The 20,775-nt window shown below is 54.9% G+C and overlaps 1 protein-coding gene across 10 annotated transcripts in view; it reads left to right on the top strand.

Moving 5' to 3' along the window:
• The window catches only part of Cux1 (cut like homeobox 1), a 316,806-nt gene that overhangs the window by 153,211 nt on the left and 142,820 nt on the right, over positions 1 to 20,775 (top strand). For all 10 annotated transcript variants that reach the window (XM_047533876.1, XM_047533875.1, XM_047533874.1 and 7 more), the window contains exon 4: positions 18,333 to 18,411. In XM_047533876.1, the coding sequence (XP_047389832.1) occupies positions 18,333 to 18,411 (79 nt within the window). The remainder of the gene's footprint in view (positions 1 to 18,332; positions 18,412 to 20,775) is intronic.

Genomic DNA, 20,775 nt, shown 5'->3' with positions numbered 1-20,775 from the left:
TGCCCAGGTGAGGACTGAGGAGCAGTCCGAACCTTCCCTGTGCACCGAGTCTGCGCGCTCTCAGCGCTCCTAAGACGCTCCCGGCCACAGCCTCAGAGCTGTTTTGCTTCTGGCAGTACATTTATTCCTTCAGTAAAGCCCATTAGGGTCTGTGCTTTCCGCTCTGGGACAGATAGGAGCTGAGGACGTAGCCATGCACATGGTCAAGGTCCCTGCTCTTCTGACCAAGGGAGATGGGTATAACACAAAGCTATGTCGGCGGGTGACAGGCCCTGTGGCGGTGAAGCAGGCCACCCCACACAGCAGGGAGAGGGGGCCTCAGGTATGGTCAGGAAGGCCTCTGGGGCATCTGCAGGGAAGAGCCAGTGAGGAGCCACGCTCGGAGCCAGTGCCAGGGCTCTGGAGGCCCAGCGCTCACGGGCAGCAGGCCAGGCTCACAGCCTCGGTGCCTGACAGGGCCTGGTCCAGAGAAGTCCGTGTCATGGAGTGCAGAGGCCTGCACATTTACAGGGCTGCCTGACAGATGTTAACCAAGTAATAGATGAAATGAAGAAAGTTGGGCAGATGCTCAATGAATGAGTTAACGGTGACTGAGAGTTTCCAGTGTGTCCGGCAGCCCAGCTTGGTCGAGCTGTGCTGTATTTCAGTGCTCCATCCTAAAGGCCATTTCTAAATAAAGCCAGGGTATCTGAGTGGCTTATTCCAAAGAGCACTTCACGGGGAGTCAGACACCCTGGGCACCCGTCCAGGCACTGCTGTCCGCTGTCTCTGTGACCTTGCATGCCTCCCGCGGCCCCTCCTGCCTGCTTATCACAGCTGCAAGTGACCAGCGAGAGCGTCTGCATGGAGGCCTGTGCTCTGCCATCCAGGCGATGTGGTGGATAGCGCAGGCTGGCTGTCGCCCGCAGAGCTGAGGAGCTCGTTCCCAGCAGCATCCCTCTGCTGAGTGCTGGAAGAGCCGCCCTAGGGGCAGGGGTTCTCGTCACTGAGAGCTGCCGACAAGGACCCGAGACCTCCAGCCAGGCAGGCTCCGCTAGTTCACCATTCTTCATGGCCCAGCCCAGTGCCAGCAGCTCTGTGTCATCCCAGACCTTCCCTGCTGGTCTCTGGCTGGCCTCTTGGGCTCTCTTTAGATTTTGAACCTGACAGTTCACTCTTGTGGTAACGTTTAACTTGCCCTCAACTAAGATCTCTAGAGGGTGACGTCCTTGTGTGTGCGTGTGTGCACATGCTTGCACATTTGTGTCTCTGGCATGCTTGTACTTTTAGCAAGTGCTGCATTAAGTCTGGACATTGAAGAAGGACGGGCCAGAACAATGGTTCCTAAAAACGGGCCTCTGACCAGAAATTTAGCACCCCCACTGACAGTAGGCCTGGGGTAGGACCACGGAACCTAGCTTTACAGAATCTGCCTCTCGTTCTTGTGCATCACTGTTGCCAGGACCACCGGGCCAGGTTCCCCCAAAGGCTCTTCCGACAAGGAAGGCTCAGCGATGCTGTGCTGGCTCCAACGCTGAGATTGGCATGCAAGATGCTACACGATTTGGCTTTTAGAGGAGTTTCCAGCCTTCGAGGTCCCGGGCTTCTGCACCAGGCAGCCTGCTGCACTTGTGCTGCCCGAACACACCTCCTGGTTTCTGCCTCTGGTCCTCCATGCATTCTGCCTCACCCATAAAAGTCATCGCCGTCATTTCCTGCCCACCCCGGCTTTATTGAGGTACGGTCGGCAAATGCAGGTTGTGCATGTTGACTGTTCACGTTGTGACGCTTTGATGCCCACTTTGCCATCAGACTGATGGATAGGCCTGTCCCCTCTGATGGTGGCCCTTGTGGGGGGGTGCAGATTTCATGCTCTGAGTACACTCTTATTAACCGTAGTCACACTCTGCCTGAGCTCCCTGAACTCACTCGTCTCTTGTAGCTAACACTTGGTACCCTGTGACCAACGACTCCCTCCCCACCCAGGCCCCTTGTGCCCACCACTGTGCTCTGCCTCTATGAGTTGGGCTTTTCCTCACATAGGAAAAGCCACAGCGGTCCCCTTGGCTGGCTCCTTTCCCTGAGCTTAGTGGCCTCCACGTTCATTTATGATGCTATGATGACAGAATTTACTTTTGAATGCTGAGTAGCATTCTGTTGTGCAGACGTGCTGTTCTTCTGTGCTGGGACATTGGGTAGCTCTTGACTGGCTGCTGGGCCTGGTGCTGCAGGGAGCACAGGGCTGCAGAACCCGCTTCGGGATCCTGCTTCGGTCCTGTGGACATATCCCCAGCAGTAGATGGCGGGATCAGATGACCCCTCCATGCTGTTTTCCCTGGTGGCTGTGCCAGTTTACATCCCAGCAACAGTGTCGCCGGGTTCCAGCTCTTGTCACCCTTTCGACCACGGCCTTCCTAGCAGACTTGAGCACAGAGCTCAACATTTGGATTTGCCTCTCCTTGAGGACCAGTGATGTTGCGCGTTCTTTGTTCACAGACGTTGGCCTTTCCTGACTTTGGTTGGGAAATGTCCGTCCAGGTCCCCTGCCTGTGTTTGAATCAGATTGCCTTCGTGTTGCCGAGCCCTCAGCTTTCCCTCTTTTCCTGGACCTTACCTTCCCAGAGGCCCCATCTTGCCTTCGCTTCGTTCCTCCTCTTGGCCATGCTGGGCCGGCTCCATGCACACTCAGCCTGGCTCTTGCCCTTTGCCCATTACTAAGCACTGGTGAGTGCTGCGTGGGACACTTTACGCTAGATTCTTAAGAGACCCACAGTGAAAACTAGGCCTGGTTCCCTGCCTGGGGATGTCATGGACATCTGCAAATTCCAGGGCCCATTGTCCCCAATAGGCCAGTAGAGAGTGTACTGTCCCACCTCGAGGACATGCCTTCTGGCTCTAGCTGCAGGGCACCAGGGGTCTGCCATCCCAAGCCCTCAACAGGCCCTACCCTCTCAGCCAGCACCGCCCCCTGAGCTCTGCCACTTTCTGCATGGTGGCGGTGAGATGGGGAGGGTGCCTTCTAGTTACCTGGGCACAGCATCCCAGGTCCTCAGGAGTGCAGCACCCTTGCAGGCTGGTGTGGCCATGGCTCCATCAGAGGCAGCAGGACTGGGCGCAGGAGCAGGCCAGCCTCGTAATTGAAAGCACGTTTTCCCCTCCAAAGCTGCAGCTGGTTTGGTTCTGCTCATGCAGAAAAGGATATAACCTTGCATAACATAGGAAATGAACGGTTGAGAGAGAAGCCAAATTCAATTTCAGTCAGATATGTTGAGGCCGAGTCCATGATCTATGGAGCCGGGGCAGGAGCGGCGCTTGTGGAAAGGCGCCCGCTCAGCAGTCTATTAATCACGGCCGCCCGCCCGGCGCTGCCGCCCGCGAGCTGGGGGCCACTGCGCCCGCGCGCTCCTCCGCGGCTGGAGAACAGCCAAGCACTCCACAAGTTAACCTCTTAAAGACCCGGAGCTGCTTTCTGTTGAATAAATGTAATTTTGTGGTCAGAAATAAATGCTTGTGATGTAGCAGGAGCTTTGAAAACAACAGTGAGCCGGAGCTGTTACAAATTGCTCTGTGTTGGGGAGTCAACAGCAGACATCAGAATTCCGCGTGTACGGCAAATTGATTTCGGCCCAGAGCTCTGCAGCTATTCAATAAAAGTCCTATTAAACCATCGTATGTAATGAACAATCCAGAGCAAATCTAATATTTTCAGTGGGTAATTATTTTTACCATCCTCTCGGTGCCCGGCAGTAGGTTTCTTGGATGTTTACAATGGGAACCCAAGTGGGCTGGCCTTCCCAGCTGTTGTGTGGCCTGGCGGCCGTGGGACCCGCCCCATGGGGCACCAGCTGCCTGGGGGCTCTCTGTGAGTGCGACTCAGTGGCAGCCCGAGGCCCACCTGCTCCTGGGGGAGGGTCCGTGGGGTGGCTGGTGTGTCCTGGTGCCCGGCACACGGCAGGTACCTGGGAGTGCCTGCAGTATTGGCCTGAACTGGTTGGCGTCCACAACAGGAAGCCCAGAAAGCCCTGGAATGGCGGGGGTAGCGAAGGTGTCGGCCACCTGCGGCTGCAGGACTAGGTAGTCACGGTGAGGAAACAGAGGCCTGGAGAGATGCAGGGACTGAGACCAGCACCAGGGGGGCTGGGCAGACCCCTCAGGAAGCCCCAGGGTTTGCCCATTTCACTTCCTTTCCTTAACAGCTGGAGAAACCGCTTCTTTGTCACCACTGAGGTGACCGTGTAGCTGGCGGAGGCAGGGGTTGTGCAACCCTGTCACGGCGCTGGCTCCGTCTCCTCTGCTGGCCCTGCACTCCTCGAGTGCCTGGTCTGCCCCTTCGTTCTTTGATTCGGGAACCATCTGCCGAACGCCTATGTGCCGGTGGGCCTGAGCTAGGGCTGGGCGCGTGGAGGGCAGGGGAGCTCTGCGTTCCCAGGCACGGTGCCTGGCGTGCAGTAGGTGACAGGAGGAGAGATGATAGAGGAGGATGCGTGGCTGGAAGGTGGGGTGGACGGTGACTGGATGGGGAGAATGACAGGCGGGCAGGTGTCGGGCGGAGGGGCTGCTGGTGGGTGGCCTGGACAGGGGTGGAGGAGCTCCCACTGCTCAGCAGGGCCCCCTGTCAGTAGAAAGCCTGCGTGCTCCGACCGCATCCCCTCCTGGGCCACTCGGATGGGAGGGCAAGCACTGAACCTGGAGCTCTGAGGTGCGAGGCCGGCTTGCCCCTGGCCTTGATCTTTGCCAGGTCAGCTCACCTCAGGGCGAATGTCAGAGACTGTGGGAGTACACTGGCAGAAGGACTTGGGTTCGTATTTGTGTGCAGGAATCGCCTGACTCTTAATAGTTTGCCCTAACTAAATTATCACCTCGTAATGCCCAGTCATGGTATTTACTTGAATATTTTGGAATTTAAATCGTTGGGGTGGTTTATTTTCTACAGATCTTTCTTCCCTTGGAAACTGTCAGCCTGGATGTGAATTAGTTTTTACTGATGTTCCATCGATGCCCATGCAGTAATTCTTTAAATGAAACCAACACCAAGGTCCAGGTGGCCACAAGGAGGGCCAGTTCCCACATGTGGACCTGAGCAGGGAGCGTCAGGAGGGCATTTGGTTGCAGCCAAGGCCTGAGCAGTTCCATTACATGAACTTGGCACACCCACGTCCCCCACGGCCACCTGTCTGCTGATTCCGTTTCTGCTCCTTTGCTAATGATGGCTTGCACACACCCCAGACAGAGTGCCCAGCCTGAGGCCTGGAGAGTTGCAGGGCACTGTGGGCGCCTGCAGGTGTGGGCAGCGGCCCTCCCAGGCACTAGCTCTCCTCCCCGTCTCACAGCCTGGCCTAGTCTGACGTCTGCACTCCCTTGAGCTTCCCTATGCCCAGCCAAAGGCCACCCTCTTGTCACTACATGCTCACTGTACCCAGCCAGTGTTCCCAGGCTGAAGGGGCCCCTCCCTCCCTTAGTGACTCTGGGAGTCACAGGCTTGTCCAGCCACCTGCCCAGACAAGCCCACGGCAACCCTGAAAGATAGGAAGTGGACTGAGCGAACTTGGCAGAAGGGGAACAGAGTGAACCCAAGCACATGGGCTGCTTGATTCTCTTCCACTCTCCCCCACGGAAGGGGCCTTGAACTGTGCCGGTTCTGTGCCTGCCATCTGCCCTCCAAAGATGGTCCTCCAAGCATTCTGTGTCCAGCCAGGAGCACCAGCAGTCCCTGTGCCCTTCTGGCCAATTGCTGTCTGTTGCTCCTTGTCCTTGTCCCCTGGCCCGGGAGCTGGCCCATGACCGTGGAACGTGGAGACCAGCCTGGTGGCGAGCTCCCCTGCAAGCCTGTGGGTGAGCAGCGCACCCCTGCTCCTGGTGCGTAGTGACTTCCCTGCAGGCACCCAGCCCTCGGGCAGTGGGAGTGCTCAGGGGCGCAGATGGGCGGGCCGGCCAAGCGCCCTGCTCAAGTCGGCCGGAGAGCTGCAGCTCAAACACCAGAGCCTGTTCTCCTTCTGGAAGCTCCAAGAAGCATCTCGGGATCCCCAGGAGCCAGGAAGAGAGGAAGATGCTGGAGCAGCCACAGCTGCAAGGACTGGGAGAGACTGTTCCTGGGCTACGGGGGCAGGAGCCCACCACCCAAGCAGAGCCATGACCCCAGGACCCCTGGCCCCAGCCCCCACCACCCGTGTCTGGGGACTTGAGGCAAATCCAACCCACAGACTTGGGCCAGCTGCTTCCAGGGCCAGTGCCTGGGCATGAGTCCCTTAGAAACCAGAAAACAAGTGCCGACACCGCAGAGCAGTCACCCAGCGTGGGCATTCGGTGGAGTGGCTGGGTCTCCCTGGCATCCTTGATGAGGAGCAGACTCGCAGCATGGACTACTGCCCTCGCCACACTCCTGGCCTCTCTCCTAGGGCCCTGCCGAGAGAGGGGGAGATGACCAGATAGACAGGTCATCAGAATCATGACGTCATTGTTGGTCAGCTCGACCCTAACCCGAAGTTTGCAGACTCCCCTACATTGTATAATGGGAAGTCCCTCATGGACAGAGCATCGCATGGAGATACCAAAAGATTGTGGCTTAAGAGCATGCTGGGTGAGCATGCTCCAGGTCCTTGGGCCTCTCAGGTCTATGACCCAGGGCTCACATGACCTTTCCTGTGTTCCCGGAGCAACTGAGGCTGGTGCCTCTCTTCCCAGCAGGCCTCCTGGGAGCCCCCCACAGGGCACCTCACAAACCCGCAGCTCCCATATACACACCAAGGCTTGCATGTCCCTAATTCGGAAGTCTAAAACTTGAAATACTCTGAAATCCAAAAATTTTCAACTGCCAACGTGACTCTTAGGAAGTTTTAGATTTGGGAGCATTTCAGAGTTCCATTTTTTGGATTAGAGGTGCTCAGCAAGTAAAATCTATGCAAATATTCCAAAATTTGAAAAACTGAAATACTTCTGGTACCGTGCGTTTCGGATAGGGGATAGTCCACCCACAGTCACCTCTGCACTCCCTGTCTCATGGGAGGTGACCAGCCCCCAGCCACCTGGCCAGAACTCCGTGGGGAAACCGTGCACCCCCAGACCTGTGCCTTTGTTTCCTGACCTCTCTGGATTGCCGCCCTCTCCCATGTCGGTCTCCTCCATCGATTTCCCAGGCTGGAAACTGCTGTGGAACTGCAGTCGCAAAAAGTGATCCCTCCTCATCACTCCCTGATTGACATCCTCGGGCTGCCCAGGACCATTCGGCATCCCCTCCTCTGCTGCAGGGCCCTTGAGATCCCTGTTCCTCTCTGGATGGGACATTCCATTTCAGAAGTCTCAGCCTTTCCCAGCCCCACACCCACCACAGGTGAAGCCCCCCCCCCTCCTCTTCTTTCAGACTCACTCTCAGTATGCAGAACAGGTGCAGCTGAGCAGTGTCTGAGTGTCCCACTGTACTAAGAAGGACTAAAAGAGGAGGGCTGTGTGCGTGCACACTCATCAGTTCAAAAGGTTCCTGGGAAGATGCACAGGGACTCTTCACGTTAGTCCAGGCAGCTGGCTAACAGGTGGACCACGCTTTTTCACTGTACACTTTGTTTCTGTTTTTCTTCTCTTCTTACAATTAAATGACCATTAGTGTGTCCACAGAGTTGTACAACCTTCCCCCTAATTCCACAAGTTGATCAGCCCAGACAGAACCCTCTCACCCTTGGCCATCAGCAGGCAGTCCCCCTGACCCCACCCATTCCCGGTCAGCCGCTTCCCAACTTGTGTAGCAGTCCGACTGTTCTCTCACTTCACGTAAATGACATCACATCACGGATAAGCTCTCGTCACTGGCTTTGAGCGGCATCTGTGTTGCAGCATGGATCACTCCTTCATCCTTTTTATTCACTGTGTGGATGCACCGTGTTTTATTGATCCATTCATCAGTTGATAGCCTTTTGGGTTTCCACAGTTTGGCCCTTATGAACAGTGCTACTAGGAACCTGCATAACTATGCAAGTTCTCTACGTGGGTCTCATTGTATTTTCTTGCACAGGTACCAGGAGTGGAATTGCCAGGTAACATGGTAACTGTGGCGAGTGTTTGAGGAGCTGCTGGGTTGTATTCCAGCCTGACCTCACCGTCAGCCACAGAGGAAGGTTCCAGTTCCTCTGCATCCTTTCTAACAAGTCCCATCTGTCTGATCTCAGCTGTCCCCATGGGGTGACGCGGCAGCTCGCTGTGGTTTGATTTGCACTTCCCTGATGACTCTCGATGTCAGCTCTCCTCCCACGTGCTAGTTGGTCATTTGGCATGTTCTTTAGAGAGCTGTCTCTTCAGATCTTCACCCATTTTTAAACCCAGTTCATTGTCTTTTTATAGTTGCGTTCTGGGAGACTTTTATATATTCTGGATACAAATCTCTTACCACGTGTGATTTGCAAAGCCTTCTCCCCTTCTGTGGGTTGTCTTTTCACTTGTCTTGACAGTGTCCTTTGGAGCACAGACGTTTTAAATTTTATGAAATCCAATTTTTTCTTTCTTTTCTTCTTTACGCATTTGGTGTCATATCCAAGAAATCACTGCCAAAACCAAGGTCAACAAGGTTTATGCCTGTGTTCTCTTTGCATTCTGTAGTGTTAGCTTTTACATTTGGGCCTTGGATTCATTTGAAGTTGATTTTGTATTCACTCAAGGTGGGTAGGGAGGTAGGGATCCAGCGTGGCTCTTCCGCTTGTGGATATCCAGTTGTCCAGCACCATCGTTGAAAAACTGTTCTTCACCTCGGAATAGTCCCGTCATTCTTGTCCAGAATCACTTGAGCATAGCGTGGGTCTTTCTGGGCTCTCATTTCTCTTCGTTGGTCTGTATGTCCATCCTTAAGTCAGCACCACAGTCTGGGTTAGCGTGGCTTGTAGTAAGTTCTGAAATTCCAACTGGGAGTCCTCCAGCCCTGTTTTTCTTTTCCGGTTTGCTTTTGTCTGTTTGGGACCCCTTGCATTTCTGTGTGAATCTTAGGATAAGTCTGTTCGTTTCTACAATGCAGCCTGCCAGGGGTTCGATGGGCATTGAGTTCAGTCTGTGGCGACTCGTGACCATCACAGTCATTGTCTTCATCCAGGAAAGACTTCCATCTAATTAACTTCTTTCAGTGATGCTTTATGGTTTTCATTTGCAAGTTTATACTTGTTTGGCTCTATTTATTCCTCAGTATTTTTCCTTTTTTCAATGCTAGTATACCTGGAAGTGTTTTTCTTAATTTCACTTTCAAATTGTTTAAGTATATAGAAAGATAGATTTTTGTATACTGATATTGCAGCCTTACTGAACATGTTTTCTGTATATGTTTTCATAACTTGAAATTCTTTCACTGTACACACATTATCTAGTTATAAAAATCGCACTTTAAAATCTCGGGCATCTAAGCCGGGCGCGGTGGAGCATGCCTATAACCCAAGAGCAGCTGAGGAGGCTGAGGCAGGAGGATCACAAGTTAAAAGCCAGTCTCAGCAAAAGCGAGGCACTAAGCAACTCACACCCTGTCTCCAAATGAAATACAAAATAGGGCTGGGGATGTGGCTCAGTGGTGGAGTGCCCCTGAGTTCAGTCTCCAGTAACCACCCCCCCAAAAAAAAAAATCCTGGGCATCTGTCCTCTGGGAGGCTTCCACGCACCCCTGCTGTGATTTATCTGCAGGGAGAGGGTGTGGGGAGTGGGGAAAGGCTACTGCCTCATCGCTGCCTGTGGCAGTACAAGTAGGAGCTGTGGCCTTCTAGGAAGGGACACAAGGTTCCTTGCAGCTTCAGCCCCTCCTGGATGAATGAGCTAGGGAGTGACTCAGGCCGAAGCTGGGCCTCTGCAGACCCTGCGCAAGCAGGTTCCCTGCTGGGTAACTGTGATCTGCCCTCCTGTAGCTTTTACCTCCTGGAGCTGGTTGCCCTGGGGAGAGAGGAGACAGCTAATCCTTCCCGACAGCTTTGGATGCCTGCTGACAGCCGGAATGTCAGCTGCAGAGGAAGGGCTCTGAGCCGCACGGGGACAGAGGCGTTGGCTGGGTTTCTCTTTCTCTGCCCTTCTTGTACCACCCTCTTCTCTGTGGCTTCACACCCGCGTCCCGGGTCCTCCATGGCCCGGCCCCTTCTGCCTCTGCAGTTCTCATCTGAGGGCCTGGCAGGTGTGGGCCGTGACCCGAGAGGCCTCCAGCCTCTCTCTGCTGCAGCACCTCGTCCCCCAGCTCTGCCAGGTCTTGTCTTCATGACCTCTGGCCTGAAGAGCTTGCCCTGCTCACTGAGCCGGGGGACATAGCCACTGCCCAGTGCTTTGCAAGGGGGTCTGGCAGATGGGATTCGGCCTCCCCAAGCACCATGCTGGGTGGGCAATGGAAACCAGGTCAGCTTGGTGGCGGCAGCTGGGCCCCCACACTGGTCTCCAGTTTTTCCCCTCTCCACCTCGCCTCAGAGGTGGCCAGCATGGGGGTGGGGGTCCTTTTCATCTCCCTGCAGAGCTCATGCCAGTAGCAGGACCAGGCCTTTGTCAAACACAAAGTGAACAGACTCTGGACTACATTTGTCTTTATTCGGTAAGCCTGTGTTCCCTTAACCTGGGCACATTCAGACAGCTGGGACTCCAGCCATGATCCGTCCGTCCATGTCCATCTGGGTAGGATCTGGTCACCCTCAGCTGACATCTGGTACTGCCTGTGACTCTCTGGACCGACTCTGCCCTTGAAGCCCTGCAGCCAGACCAAGAGTGGGAGAGCTTAGTGTCACGAGCCTGCGGCGCCTGCTGACCTCTGTGGCCTATGGTCCAGCAGAGACATCGATTCGGAAAGTCTTTAAATGGTCTGCTTGTTTCTAAGTCATTGGCTTGTGACTCCCGCAGTGCAGGCCAGTGGATTATCCTAAGCGTGCCCTTGCCACTCAGGAATGTTAGTGTCCAGGCCATAGGCTTGAAGCACCTGGCCTTCTGCTTGGCTGGTAGTGAAGGGGGTTGGTCTGTGGGGTCATGGGAAGAAAGTGCCAAGGGTGGATTGGACAATGCCAGGGGGTCGGAGCAGAGGCGTGCTCCCGTCACCGTCACCAGGCAGATGAAGAGATGGAGGCGGAGCCAGCTTGAGTTCCCGCCTCTGGGTCTTCCCCCAGGGGTGTGCCCACCCCAGGTCTGTCTTTCCTTTGGAGCACACCTCTTCCCACCAGCCTGTGACCCAAGCTGCCCCAGGGCAAGGGAGGGGCGTCGTTGTGTCCTTGGGGGTGGCCTAGGGCCTGGTGCTGCACAACTTGGCTGATTCCTGTACCTGGAAGCGGAGCGGTAACGTGGAGGCTCCTTTGCTGTCATCAAGTGCCACGGTGACTCGACCTTCAGCAGCCAAGACGCACTCCCACTGTGCAGATAAAGAAGCTGCAGGGGCTGGGGAGATAGCTCAGTCGATAGTGTTTGCCTTGTAAGCACAAGGCTCTGAGTTCGATCCCCAGCACCCCCCAAAAAACAAAAAAGAAGCTGCGGCACAGAGAAGTCGGTTCTGTGGCTCAGGTGGCATTCCTGTGTCCATGGCCCTGCCCCGCCCCCACCCATGTCAGGAAAGCCAGAAAGAGCGTCTCTTCCACCACCAGCCTTCGCGTACTGTGTGTCTTGGCTGAGCTGGGCCCTGTGAGGGCCACACGCCACCTCTGTGCGCCTCAGGCTGATGGGCTGCAAGCTGTCATGGCCTGGGGGCTCCCCACGGTCCCCTGGAGCCCGGACAGCAACGCACAGACCAGTGCTGCCCCTTCAGTGTGGGCTGGGTGTGCTGCTGCCGTGGCACGCGGGCCTCAGGCGAGGTTCTGGGGCCACCACGGTACCACAGTCGTGTCTGTAACAGGAGCTACAGTGCGTCCTCAGCCTCCGGAGCGGCCCACTTCAAGGCATTTTGTCTACATTCCTTCTTTCTGCCTGTGAAAAGGCCCCGCATAGCTTCTCCCTGTCAGACATGACGTCACCGGGCGTTTCTCCCTGTCGGAGACCATGCCACCTGGGTGTTGATCCCCAGAGTTCACCCTCTTTCCCTCCACCGCCCATCAGCCTGTGCTGCCCCAAGAGCCACACAGCCTGGCCCTGTTTCTCTTCCTGCCGGCAGACTGATGGGGTTTGGAAAAGCTTCCTCCAAGCCATCCCCACTGTGATCTCAGAGCCACCAGTGTCACAGAGTCCAGTTTGAGCCCCAGGCCTGCTCTCTCCCCTCTGCTCGACAGGCTCCCTGAGCTGCCCGGAGGCTCCTCACAGGCCTTCTCACAGGCCCGGAGTGGAGAAGGCGCTGCCGCCCTGGCCTGCAGCAGACCACAGGCTGGGGCGGGCGAGGGGCCAGGGTAGGAAACGGGCAGGAGGACCGAGAGAGCAGCTGTGCCGGGTGGAGTCGGGGCCCCTCAGAGAGGCGCCACCCAGACCAGCTCACCAGGGAGGATGGCGTTCTCTGTGGCCAGGGACGGGTGTTGTGTTCTGGCAGAGGAACTGACGAGGGAGACCGAAGGCCTGAGGGCACCTGGCGTGGAGAGGCCCGAGGCCTGCGTGCGGAAGCACCCAGCAGAGGGACTTGGTGGCAGGGCAATGTCATGAAGGGCTCAAGCCCCAGCCTAGGCCTGGTGAGGAGAAGCCATTAAGGCAGGGTAGCCACATAGCTCTTCCTGGACTCTGGAATGGGGACCCAGGGCCATTGTGGAGGACATTCACGCTTGGTGGCAAGGAGAGGCAATGGTGAGGGCCGTCTACAGATGCTGGTCTGCAGCATCCACCCTGGAAGTCATCGGGGTGTGGGGGACTTCAGTTAAGGCTGAAGCACTGGAGGGGGAACAAGGTGCCCTTTCTGCATGATTCTGATGTCAGTCTCCGTTGCAGATGTTTGGGGAGGGACCCGCATAGGGGTGTCATTTTAAGGCGTAAGCTTACCCCGTGGAGGACCCGATGGGGAAGACCGAAGGCAGGAGCAGGGCCTGGTGTGGAGTAACCATTGCCAGTGCCGTCCGAGTGCCTCGGACAGTGGCTTTTGCACAGTACTAATGCCCTAGCCTGAGAATTCCCCTCTCATGGAGACTCGAGAATGCGGGCATCCTAGATGACCCTGCGTAACTCTCCTTCCCAGGACGTCAGGAGTCTACAGCAGTCACCAGCCCCAAATGCCAGCCTGAGGCTCGCTCTGCACCCGTGTCCCATCACCTGCCCCTTTCCAGCCTCCTCCATGACAGGTGTCCTCGCCGTTCCCGCTTCATAGATGTGGAAAATAAGATCCAGAGGGTTCGAAGAGGCCGAGGCTGTGGCTGGCCCAGAATTCCAGATGCTATTGGAGCAAAAGCCGTGCTGGTTTCCAAGCCCGTGCCCCTTCTGCCTTATTGCACCCCCTTCCCGCTCCAGCCCCTGACAGAAGTGAGCAGGGAAGCTTCAGAATAGACAAATAAGCAAAAATCTTGGGGCCCTCAAGGTCTTGGATATCTATTCCTTATTTTTACTTCATGCCACCTTCTCAAGAAAGATGACCCGTAGCGGATTAAGACCCACAATACAGACTTTACCGGATTCTACCGCAGTAACACACAACCCCACGTCCCCGTGGCTGGTGGCAATAAAGGACTGCCTCTGGTCGCGTTGGCTGCAGGGCCATGTGATTCTGCTGGCACCTTGCGTGGTCTTCCTTCACAAGTCCCGATGGAAGAAGCCACTCCTCTCGGGTCGAGCTGTTCTCGCAGGAAAGGGAGTGAGCACAAAGGCAGAACCACAGGTGGCTCTTAAACCCGTGCTCAGGCATGACCTGTGGCAGTGCTGCCACCAGCCAGAGCAGCTCACGTGGCCACGCCTGACGTCAGTGGGGTGTGGACAGAGATGTGTGAAGCCCCTCACAGGGCAGGTGGACTGTGACAGCAGCGACACCTGTTCCACGTGACTCCTGAAACCCCGCCCACCAGAACTGGCACTCTCTCCCCCCTGAAGGCTCAGGACTCCCCACACCTGGACTCCAGGAGGTTTAGAGAACTAGAAGGGAACATTGATTGTGTGAGATTTAGAACAAGAGATCTCCATGTGGACACTTGTGTTTAAATTACATAAAATGCCACACTCCACATTGTGGAAGTGACATTGTCCAAGAGCTGTGCAGACAAAGCTGCTGGGCACTTGCTGGACTCACTGGGTGGGGGGTGCACCGGAAAGAGGCCTCCTGCTGGCTGTGGGGGCCGCACGGAAACAAGTGCTTGGACAGGGAGCTCTTGACACAGGAAGCATTTTCAGGAAGATTCGAACCCTTTGGTTCACTTCTGCAGATAAACCTGGAGGTGGAGGCCGATTTTCATTCACACCCCTCAGGCCCCTACTGTGCACAGCCCCTGGGGGCAGCCGGGTGGTTGGGAGTACTGTCTGGTTTGGGCTTTCAAGGAATCTGGAATCTCCTAGGGGAGGGAGCCTTCCTGTGGTCCTGCACTCAGGGACAGTCCTCTGCGGTGGTGGGAGGACCGGCAGCTGGAGGTGGATCTGCCTTGAGCCCCAAGGATCAGGGAACATTCCAGGGAGGCGCCTTCCAGGCTGAGTGGAAATTGCTGGGGTATTCAGAGAACAGGGAGTGACCGGGTGTGGCCGAAGCAAAGCAGGCGGGGCCCTCAGAGCGGGACAGGTTCTCAGTGCGGAGGACAGGACCTCAGTGGTCTGGATCTGTGAGTTCTGCCACGACATCTATCCTTGCCACTTATCCCAGATGGCTTATGGGGGTGGCACGGGAGCCAGAAGAACCCCTACCTCAGGCCCATGCGTGCACACAAACAAGCCACCGGGTCTGACCTGGGGTCCTAACTCCATGGTCTGTGCCTTCAGACCTTGGCCCTCATCTCTGGTCACACCCCACCTCCCCTAGAGTAACGAGCTTCCCCTGGTGACTCCGCCTCCCAGGCTCACAACTGTGGTGCCTAGCACTGTGCAGGCAGGCAGGGCCTAGTGGCAGGAAGGTAAGTCCCTTTCCCGCCTCGCTCTCTGAACTATAAGGGTCACAGGCAAGAGTCCCCACTTCATGGATTGGAGCTGTGTGGACACCTGGAGGAAAGGAAGCTCTCCCATGGGACAGAGTCAGTGTCCGTGGCCCAGCCTGTGCCAGTCACCAGGCACTTCTCCCGATTTAGCTTCTCTGATGGCCCACCCTGGCAGGTGGGAGCAGGCATGCACAGCCAGCCGGGCCCCAGTGTCTGGGCACGCCCTCCCCCACACCGGGGTCACTGCCAGCTGGAGGAAGTAGAGCTTGCCCTGGGTCTCGAGGCGCAGGTGGATGCCAGCAAGGACTGTTCCAAGCAGGCGAGGGCCCAGATGCAGGGAATGATGGGCCACAGCCAGGGGTCCCTGCAGAGCCCCACGGGACAGCTGAGCTGGAAAGGGAGGCCAACAGAGCCGGGATTCGGGCCTGTCCATGGCCCAGGGCAGTGGCCACAGGAGGAACCAGGAGAGTGAAGCTCCGAGGGAGTGTCAGCATTTCCCACGTGGACAGATCCTCCCAGACAGTTCCAAGGTTCAGGAGGGGCAGGTCTCATCAGGCAGAAACCCAGCTGCACGTGGAATGAACTACCAGCATCCCGTAAGGAACCTCTTGGTGCAGCTGCTTAATGAGTTAGTGAAGCCCGTTTGGCTGCCCTTGTCCTTGCAGCAGTGGATTTGAACTTGCTTGCGATTGTGGAAGAGGGAAGGAAAGAGGGCTTGGAATCATGGGTCCTGTAGCTTCCTGAACTGTCGTGACCACGTTCCATCTGAGTGTCCCAGAGAGGGAGGCTGAAGGGCCAAGGTCAGGGCGCCCGCAGGGCTGGTTCCCTCTGTGGGTCGTGAGGAGAGCCTCTTCCAGGCCCCTCCCCTCCCCTGGGGGTTGCCGCTGTCCTCAGCACTCCTTGGCACGTCACCCTGTCTTGCCTCCTCTTCCAGTGACGTTCTCCCTGTGTCTGTCCCTATGTCCACATTTCCCCTTCTTTTAAGGTCACACTGGATGAGGACCATGCTCACAACCTCCACTTGATCACCTGTGAAGCGTGTTTCTAAATAAGGCCACTTTCACAGCTACGCAGGCTGAGGCACCAGTGTCTTGGGGAGATGTCATTACAGTTCAGCTTGCCATTGTCCCCAGCGTGCTGGGCATTTGCCACCCGCATGCCCAACCAGGATGGGAGCAAGAAGGACAGTGTTCAGGGGCCTCCACATCCTATCCTATCTGCCTACCGAGGGGACAATCACCTGTGGACCCACCGTGGTGTCCTGGGAGCAGGGGCCCTGGCCTGAGCGGGTGCCAGGAGCTGCTGAGAAGACGCAGCTCGTCAGTGAGGACAGCATGCAGATTTTACATACGGTTTGATTTCAAATGCACACAACGTTTTCAGCGGCCTTCTTGAGGTGTAGTTCACCCACTTAATCTAGCTCTTGACTTTCTGTGGATTCACACGTGGTGAGCCATCACTGCGGACCATTACAGGGCACGTGCGTCACCCCAAAAGAGCCCACACCCCTTAGCCCGTATCTTCCAACCGCCCCCTTGTCTTGCACCCAGCCCTGGCCAGCCGCTGGTCCCTGTTCTGTAGGGAGTTTCCCTACAGCGGCATCTCCTGCAACAATGGATTTTTACTAGAAATAATTGAAAACACACCAGTGAATGAAAGGATTAAGATTTTCTTCTCTAGTTTTTTAAATATTTTTCCTATGATAAAATAAGCATGAATTGCTAATAACCAGAGAGAACAGAAGTCTGTTTAAAATACAGAGACCTGTCTTGTATTAAAAGTCCTGTGTGGGCCCCACCTCACCAGACACCTGAATCACAATCTTATTTCATGGGAGAAAAACATGGGCCTGAGTTCTCAGCACCCGATTCGGATTGGTGTTCTGGGCTTGTGCCGCCTCTGCCGTGAGATCTCCCCGGACCCGTGCAGGCGCCTCCCGCCCCTCAGCTGCTCACCCTCCTCAATCAGGTGGCCTCGCCACCCCTAGCAGAGTGCGGGTTGGTTCAGGTGAAAGGCCCTGTAATTAAGCCACATGCCCTGCCTCTTTAATAACATCGGAGGCAGAGAGCATAATTCTGCCAGGGGACAGGAGGAATATATAATTTAGTGTCCTTTCCTGGGCCAGTGTGAACTTCGTGCATGTAAAATCTTGCATAAAAAGCGATCTGCCGTCCCAGTGATTGTTATGTGAGCTAAACACTAAATGAGGTGACCCAGCAGTTGGGGACTCTGGGTGCCTGTCTCATGCACTTGGGGGTTTCCTACCTCACCTTCCTTTGACCAATAGATGCCTGCACTGCAGAAAATGAATGCATCTGGGTCAGGTCCAGGGACTTACTGGTCCTGGCCACCTTCAGAACCTCACCCATGGCCTAAGCTGGAGTCCCAGGAAGGGTCCTCAACTCACCTTGTTCTGTGTCCCAGGTGGACTTAGAGTGCTCTGACCTTCCCTGATTGACCTCTTCTCAATACCCACAGCCACTGCCCTTCACACTGCTGGCCTGGATGAGGGCAACAAGGCCCAAATGGTCTCCTTTTCCATGCCCCCTGTGTTCCTTCCACTCTGATCATTGCCCAGCTGATAGTTATCCTCCTTCACATAAGCTGATGGCCTCTTGTGATTTGACCCTGTTCTCCTGTCCAGTCCTGTTTTCCGTAATTCCTGCATATGTATCTGTGTTCCTTCATCAGACTCATGCTGATTCCCCATGGTCTGTGGCACATTACGGTCCTGTCTGGGTTCTTGACCTAGATCCTGTGGCTGGAACACAGTCGGACACCAGAGGGTCCTAAAACAGAACGCTTAACTCCATGGAAGCCTGCGTGCTAGGAGGGCGTCCTTGTGTTTCATAAAATTCCTACGGAGGATCTCTGAATCCCCGAATTGAAGCACTTGGATGTGTTCTTGCCCTTTGATGCATCGTTCACCTGTCCACCCTGGCGAATTATCTTGAGAACTCTGCTCAAAAGTCCCTGACTTCCCTTAATGTCCCCTTCTGTGTCCCCACGGCTCTGCCCTGGCTGAAATGAGCTTGCTGGCATACCTGTTTCCCCAACAGCCCCTGGGCTCCCAGGTGGTTGTCTCCGTGTCCCAGTCGCAGCTGTCTAGCATGTGGTCAGCTCGGTCAGTGCTTGGAGGTGGAGGAAAGGGACCAGGCAGAGCCCACCGTGGAAAACCCCCCGCCCAGGGGTCCTTCTCAGCATCAGGAACGACTTCAGCCCTCGGAGCCCTCACTTGCTCCCCACAGCTCCTGGCCCCTGGGGACTGCCTCCTTCTGGGGCTCTGGCAGGTACTTGCTCTGAGAGCTCGAGAGCTGCTTAAGAAGAAGCGTCGTCCCATCTGCTGCAGGAACTCGCGAGGTGCAGGGTGACTTAAATTTCCTCTTGACGAATTCTGAGCTCTCTGTCTTTTCTTTCCTTCCCTTTCAGATTGATGCACTGAGTAAAAGAAGCAAAGAGGCTGAGGCAGCCTTCTTGAATGTCTACAAAAGATTGATCGACGTTCCAGGTAAGCCTGGGCCCTGGCAGGGCGTCCGGTCAGGTGAATTGCGGGTCTCAGGCAGAGCCTGTTCCCCCAGGGAGTCCTGGGGGCAGGAATTTTCCACACACGAATCCCCAGGCATAAAAATTGGATGCGTCTGTTAAGGTCTGGGGCTGGGGCGCACAACGCTGCACGTAGCGGAGGCTGCGTGCCACCTCCCTGTGCTGGGTGCTTGCGGGACTTGAGGGCGGGCCCTGCCCCACCCCCGGGTTACCCAGGACAATGACCTCTGACACTCTTGACTGAAGAGTTAAAGTAGAAGTAATCCTTGTTAGATCTTCTGAGAGATGATGGCTCCCAAGTCCTTATTTTAGAAAAGTGAGGCAGATTTCACAGTGCCTTCAACCTGCTGGTTCGTTGTGATTTCTCTGCTCCCAGCGACTTGGAATCTTCATAGGGGGTGGTAGACAGGACTCTGTGGGTCCCAACTTCCTCCTGGAGACACTTCAATCAGAAAATTAGGAAGGCCACATATATGTGACAAGGAAACCAATTACCACCACTTCCCCTTGGTGGAAGTTACATGTTTGCTCTTCTTAGTAATTCTCTGAATGTTACTGAAACTACCTAACAAAGCAAAATAGAAACAGGCCTCCTCTGTACCTGTACATGGGTTCTACACCATGGGGTTTGCTGTCTTCTCTTGGAGTTTGGGTTAATCGATACAACACCAAACAAAGTACAGGAGAGAGCACTTTGGACAGGGAGAAAGGAGACACAGAGTCTCACACCATGTTCTTGTTAGGTCTTGATCATGTTTCTTTTCCTGTTTGGATCTCTCTTTTCTTATCTGTAGAATGGATAGGTTGGGGAAATAGCCTAGAATGTTATATGAGGAGCTTATTACACTCTTAGTTCTAAATTCTGACCTTATGATCGTCTGTAAAAGTTTATATCTGATTAGGGATTTCCTGAAGACTGACCAGGGCTGGCAAGTCACCTCCTTCACTGTAAATGGGTCCTTTGATTCCCAGGGTGCTCTGTTCCTCTGGTGTCAGTGGGCACCACTTGAGGTTTCTTAAGTGTCTGAGAATTTTCTTTCTGAACCATGTCATGTCCACACTGACTCAAGAATTTACATGAGAATTGCAGCCTGAACTTGGATAAATTGAACTTTCTATTTCCAGAGAGTTCGTTCTTTGATTATTCTCTTGGTTCCTCTTGCTCAGATGGGTTCTGCTCCATCCTGTTCCCACCAGCTCCTGCCCTCACAGTGGGATCTCTCAAGTTTGTGTTCCCACCAGGATCTCGGTGTCTGTCATCTTGGAACTCAGTGCAAGGAGACTGGATTTGTTTTCTTTGCCTAAGCTGCTATTTCCTAAATCACCTACACTCCTTTTTTGAAAGTTGAATTTGTACTGAGATTTTCCCCCCATGAACTTTCTCAGCAGAGCAACCACATAACAAGCGTGTTAGATTTCTTTGTCTGCAGTTACTTTCTGCCTTAATTTCCCATAGAATACAAAGAGACCGTTTCCTTGTTCACGTCCTCTTTGCCTGATCAGGCCCCCGCCTGTGTGTAGACAAATTGCATAGAACTCTCATCACAGTGTAGCTCTAGATTTATATTCTGCTTTTTTCACTTAATATTATACCAGAAGCATTTTTCCTACATCAGTGATCTTCCTAATTATCATTTGGGGCTGGAGAATTTTAAGTTCACATTTTAAATTTTAGATGGTGGGACTAAGTAAGAGCAGAGGTTTTCTACAGTAATAAAGTTGATCAAAATATATCTGCATTCCACGTAGATCACGTCTGCCCCCAGCCTCCCAGGTATTTCTTACAGACGCTGTGGTCTGACAGATCTAACAAGTTACCTGGAAAGCAGGAAGGGTGCTGGGAGCTCTGCCTGTTTAGAAGTCGTGTATTGCTCAGATGAAGTCATCCGTGGCTCAGGCTTACAGGAAGGGCCTGGTCAATAGCCTCGCATTTACTGACAGCCACACGGCTGGGCGGGTCAGGGCGCCTCGACTGTCTTGTGCTTCGGCTTCGACCCAGTGGAATCCAGATGCACTGTGGCTGTGTTAAGCTCTCCACGTTACAGGAGGCAGCAACTCACGATATCTCGGAAAGCTGGAGGAAGCCGGCAGGTATTTCAGCTATGTGCCCCGTGGCTCAGCTCCAGCAGCCCAGGCAGAGCGGCAGCTGCCCCAGGAAGGGGTGGAGCCCAGGTCCCACCGGCCTGAGACTGGCCGAACGCTGCCCCAGTCAGCCCCCACCTGCTCTCCTTTCCTGAAACCTTATCGGTCTGTTGTTTCTTGTCTCTTGTCTGCTGACCCTGCTAGAGGAACCACTCTGGAGGACAGGGCTTTGCTTCATTGCTCTCGC

Source organism: Sciurus carolinensis, chromosome 18 (assembly GCF_902686445.1).
Source record: "Sciurus carolinensis chromosome 18, mSciCar1.2, whole genome shotgun sequence".
NCBI lineage: Eukaryota > Metazoa > Chordata > Mammalia > Rodentia > Sciuridae > Sciurus > Sciurus carolinensis.
The sequence above is the reverse complement of the archived record's forward strand: the minus strand, read 5'-3'. Positions and strand labels throughout refer to the sequence as shown.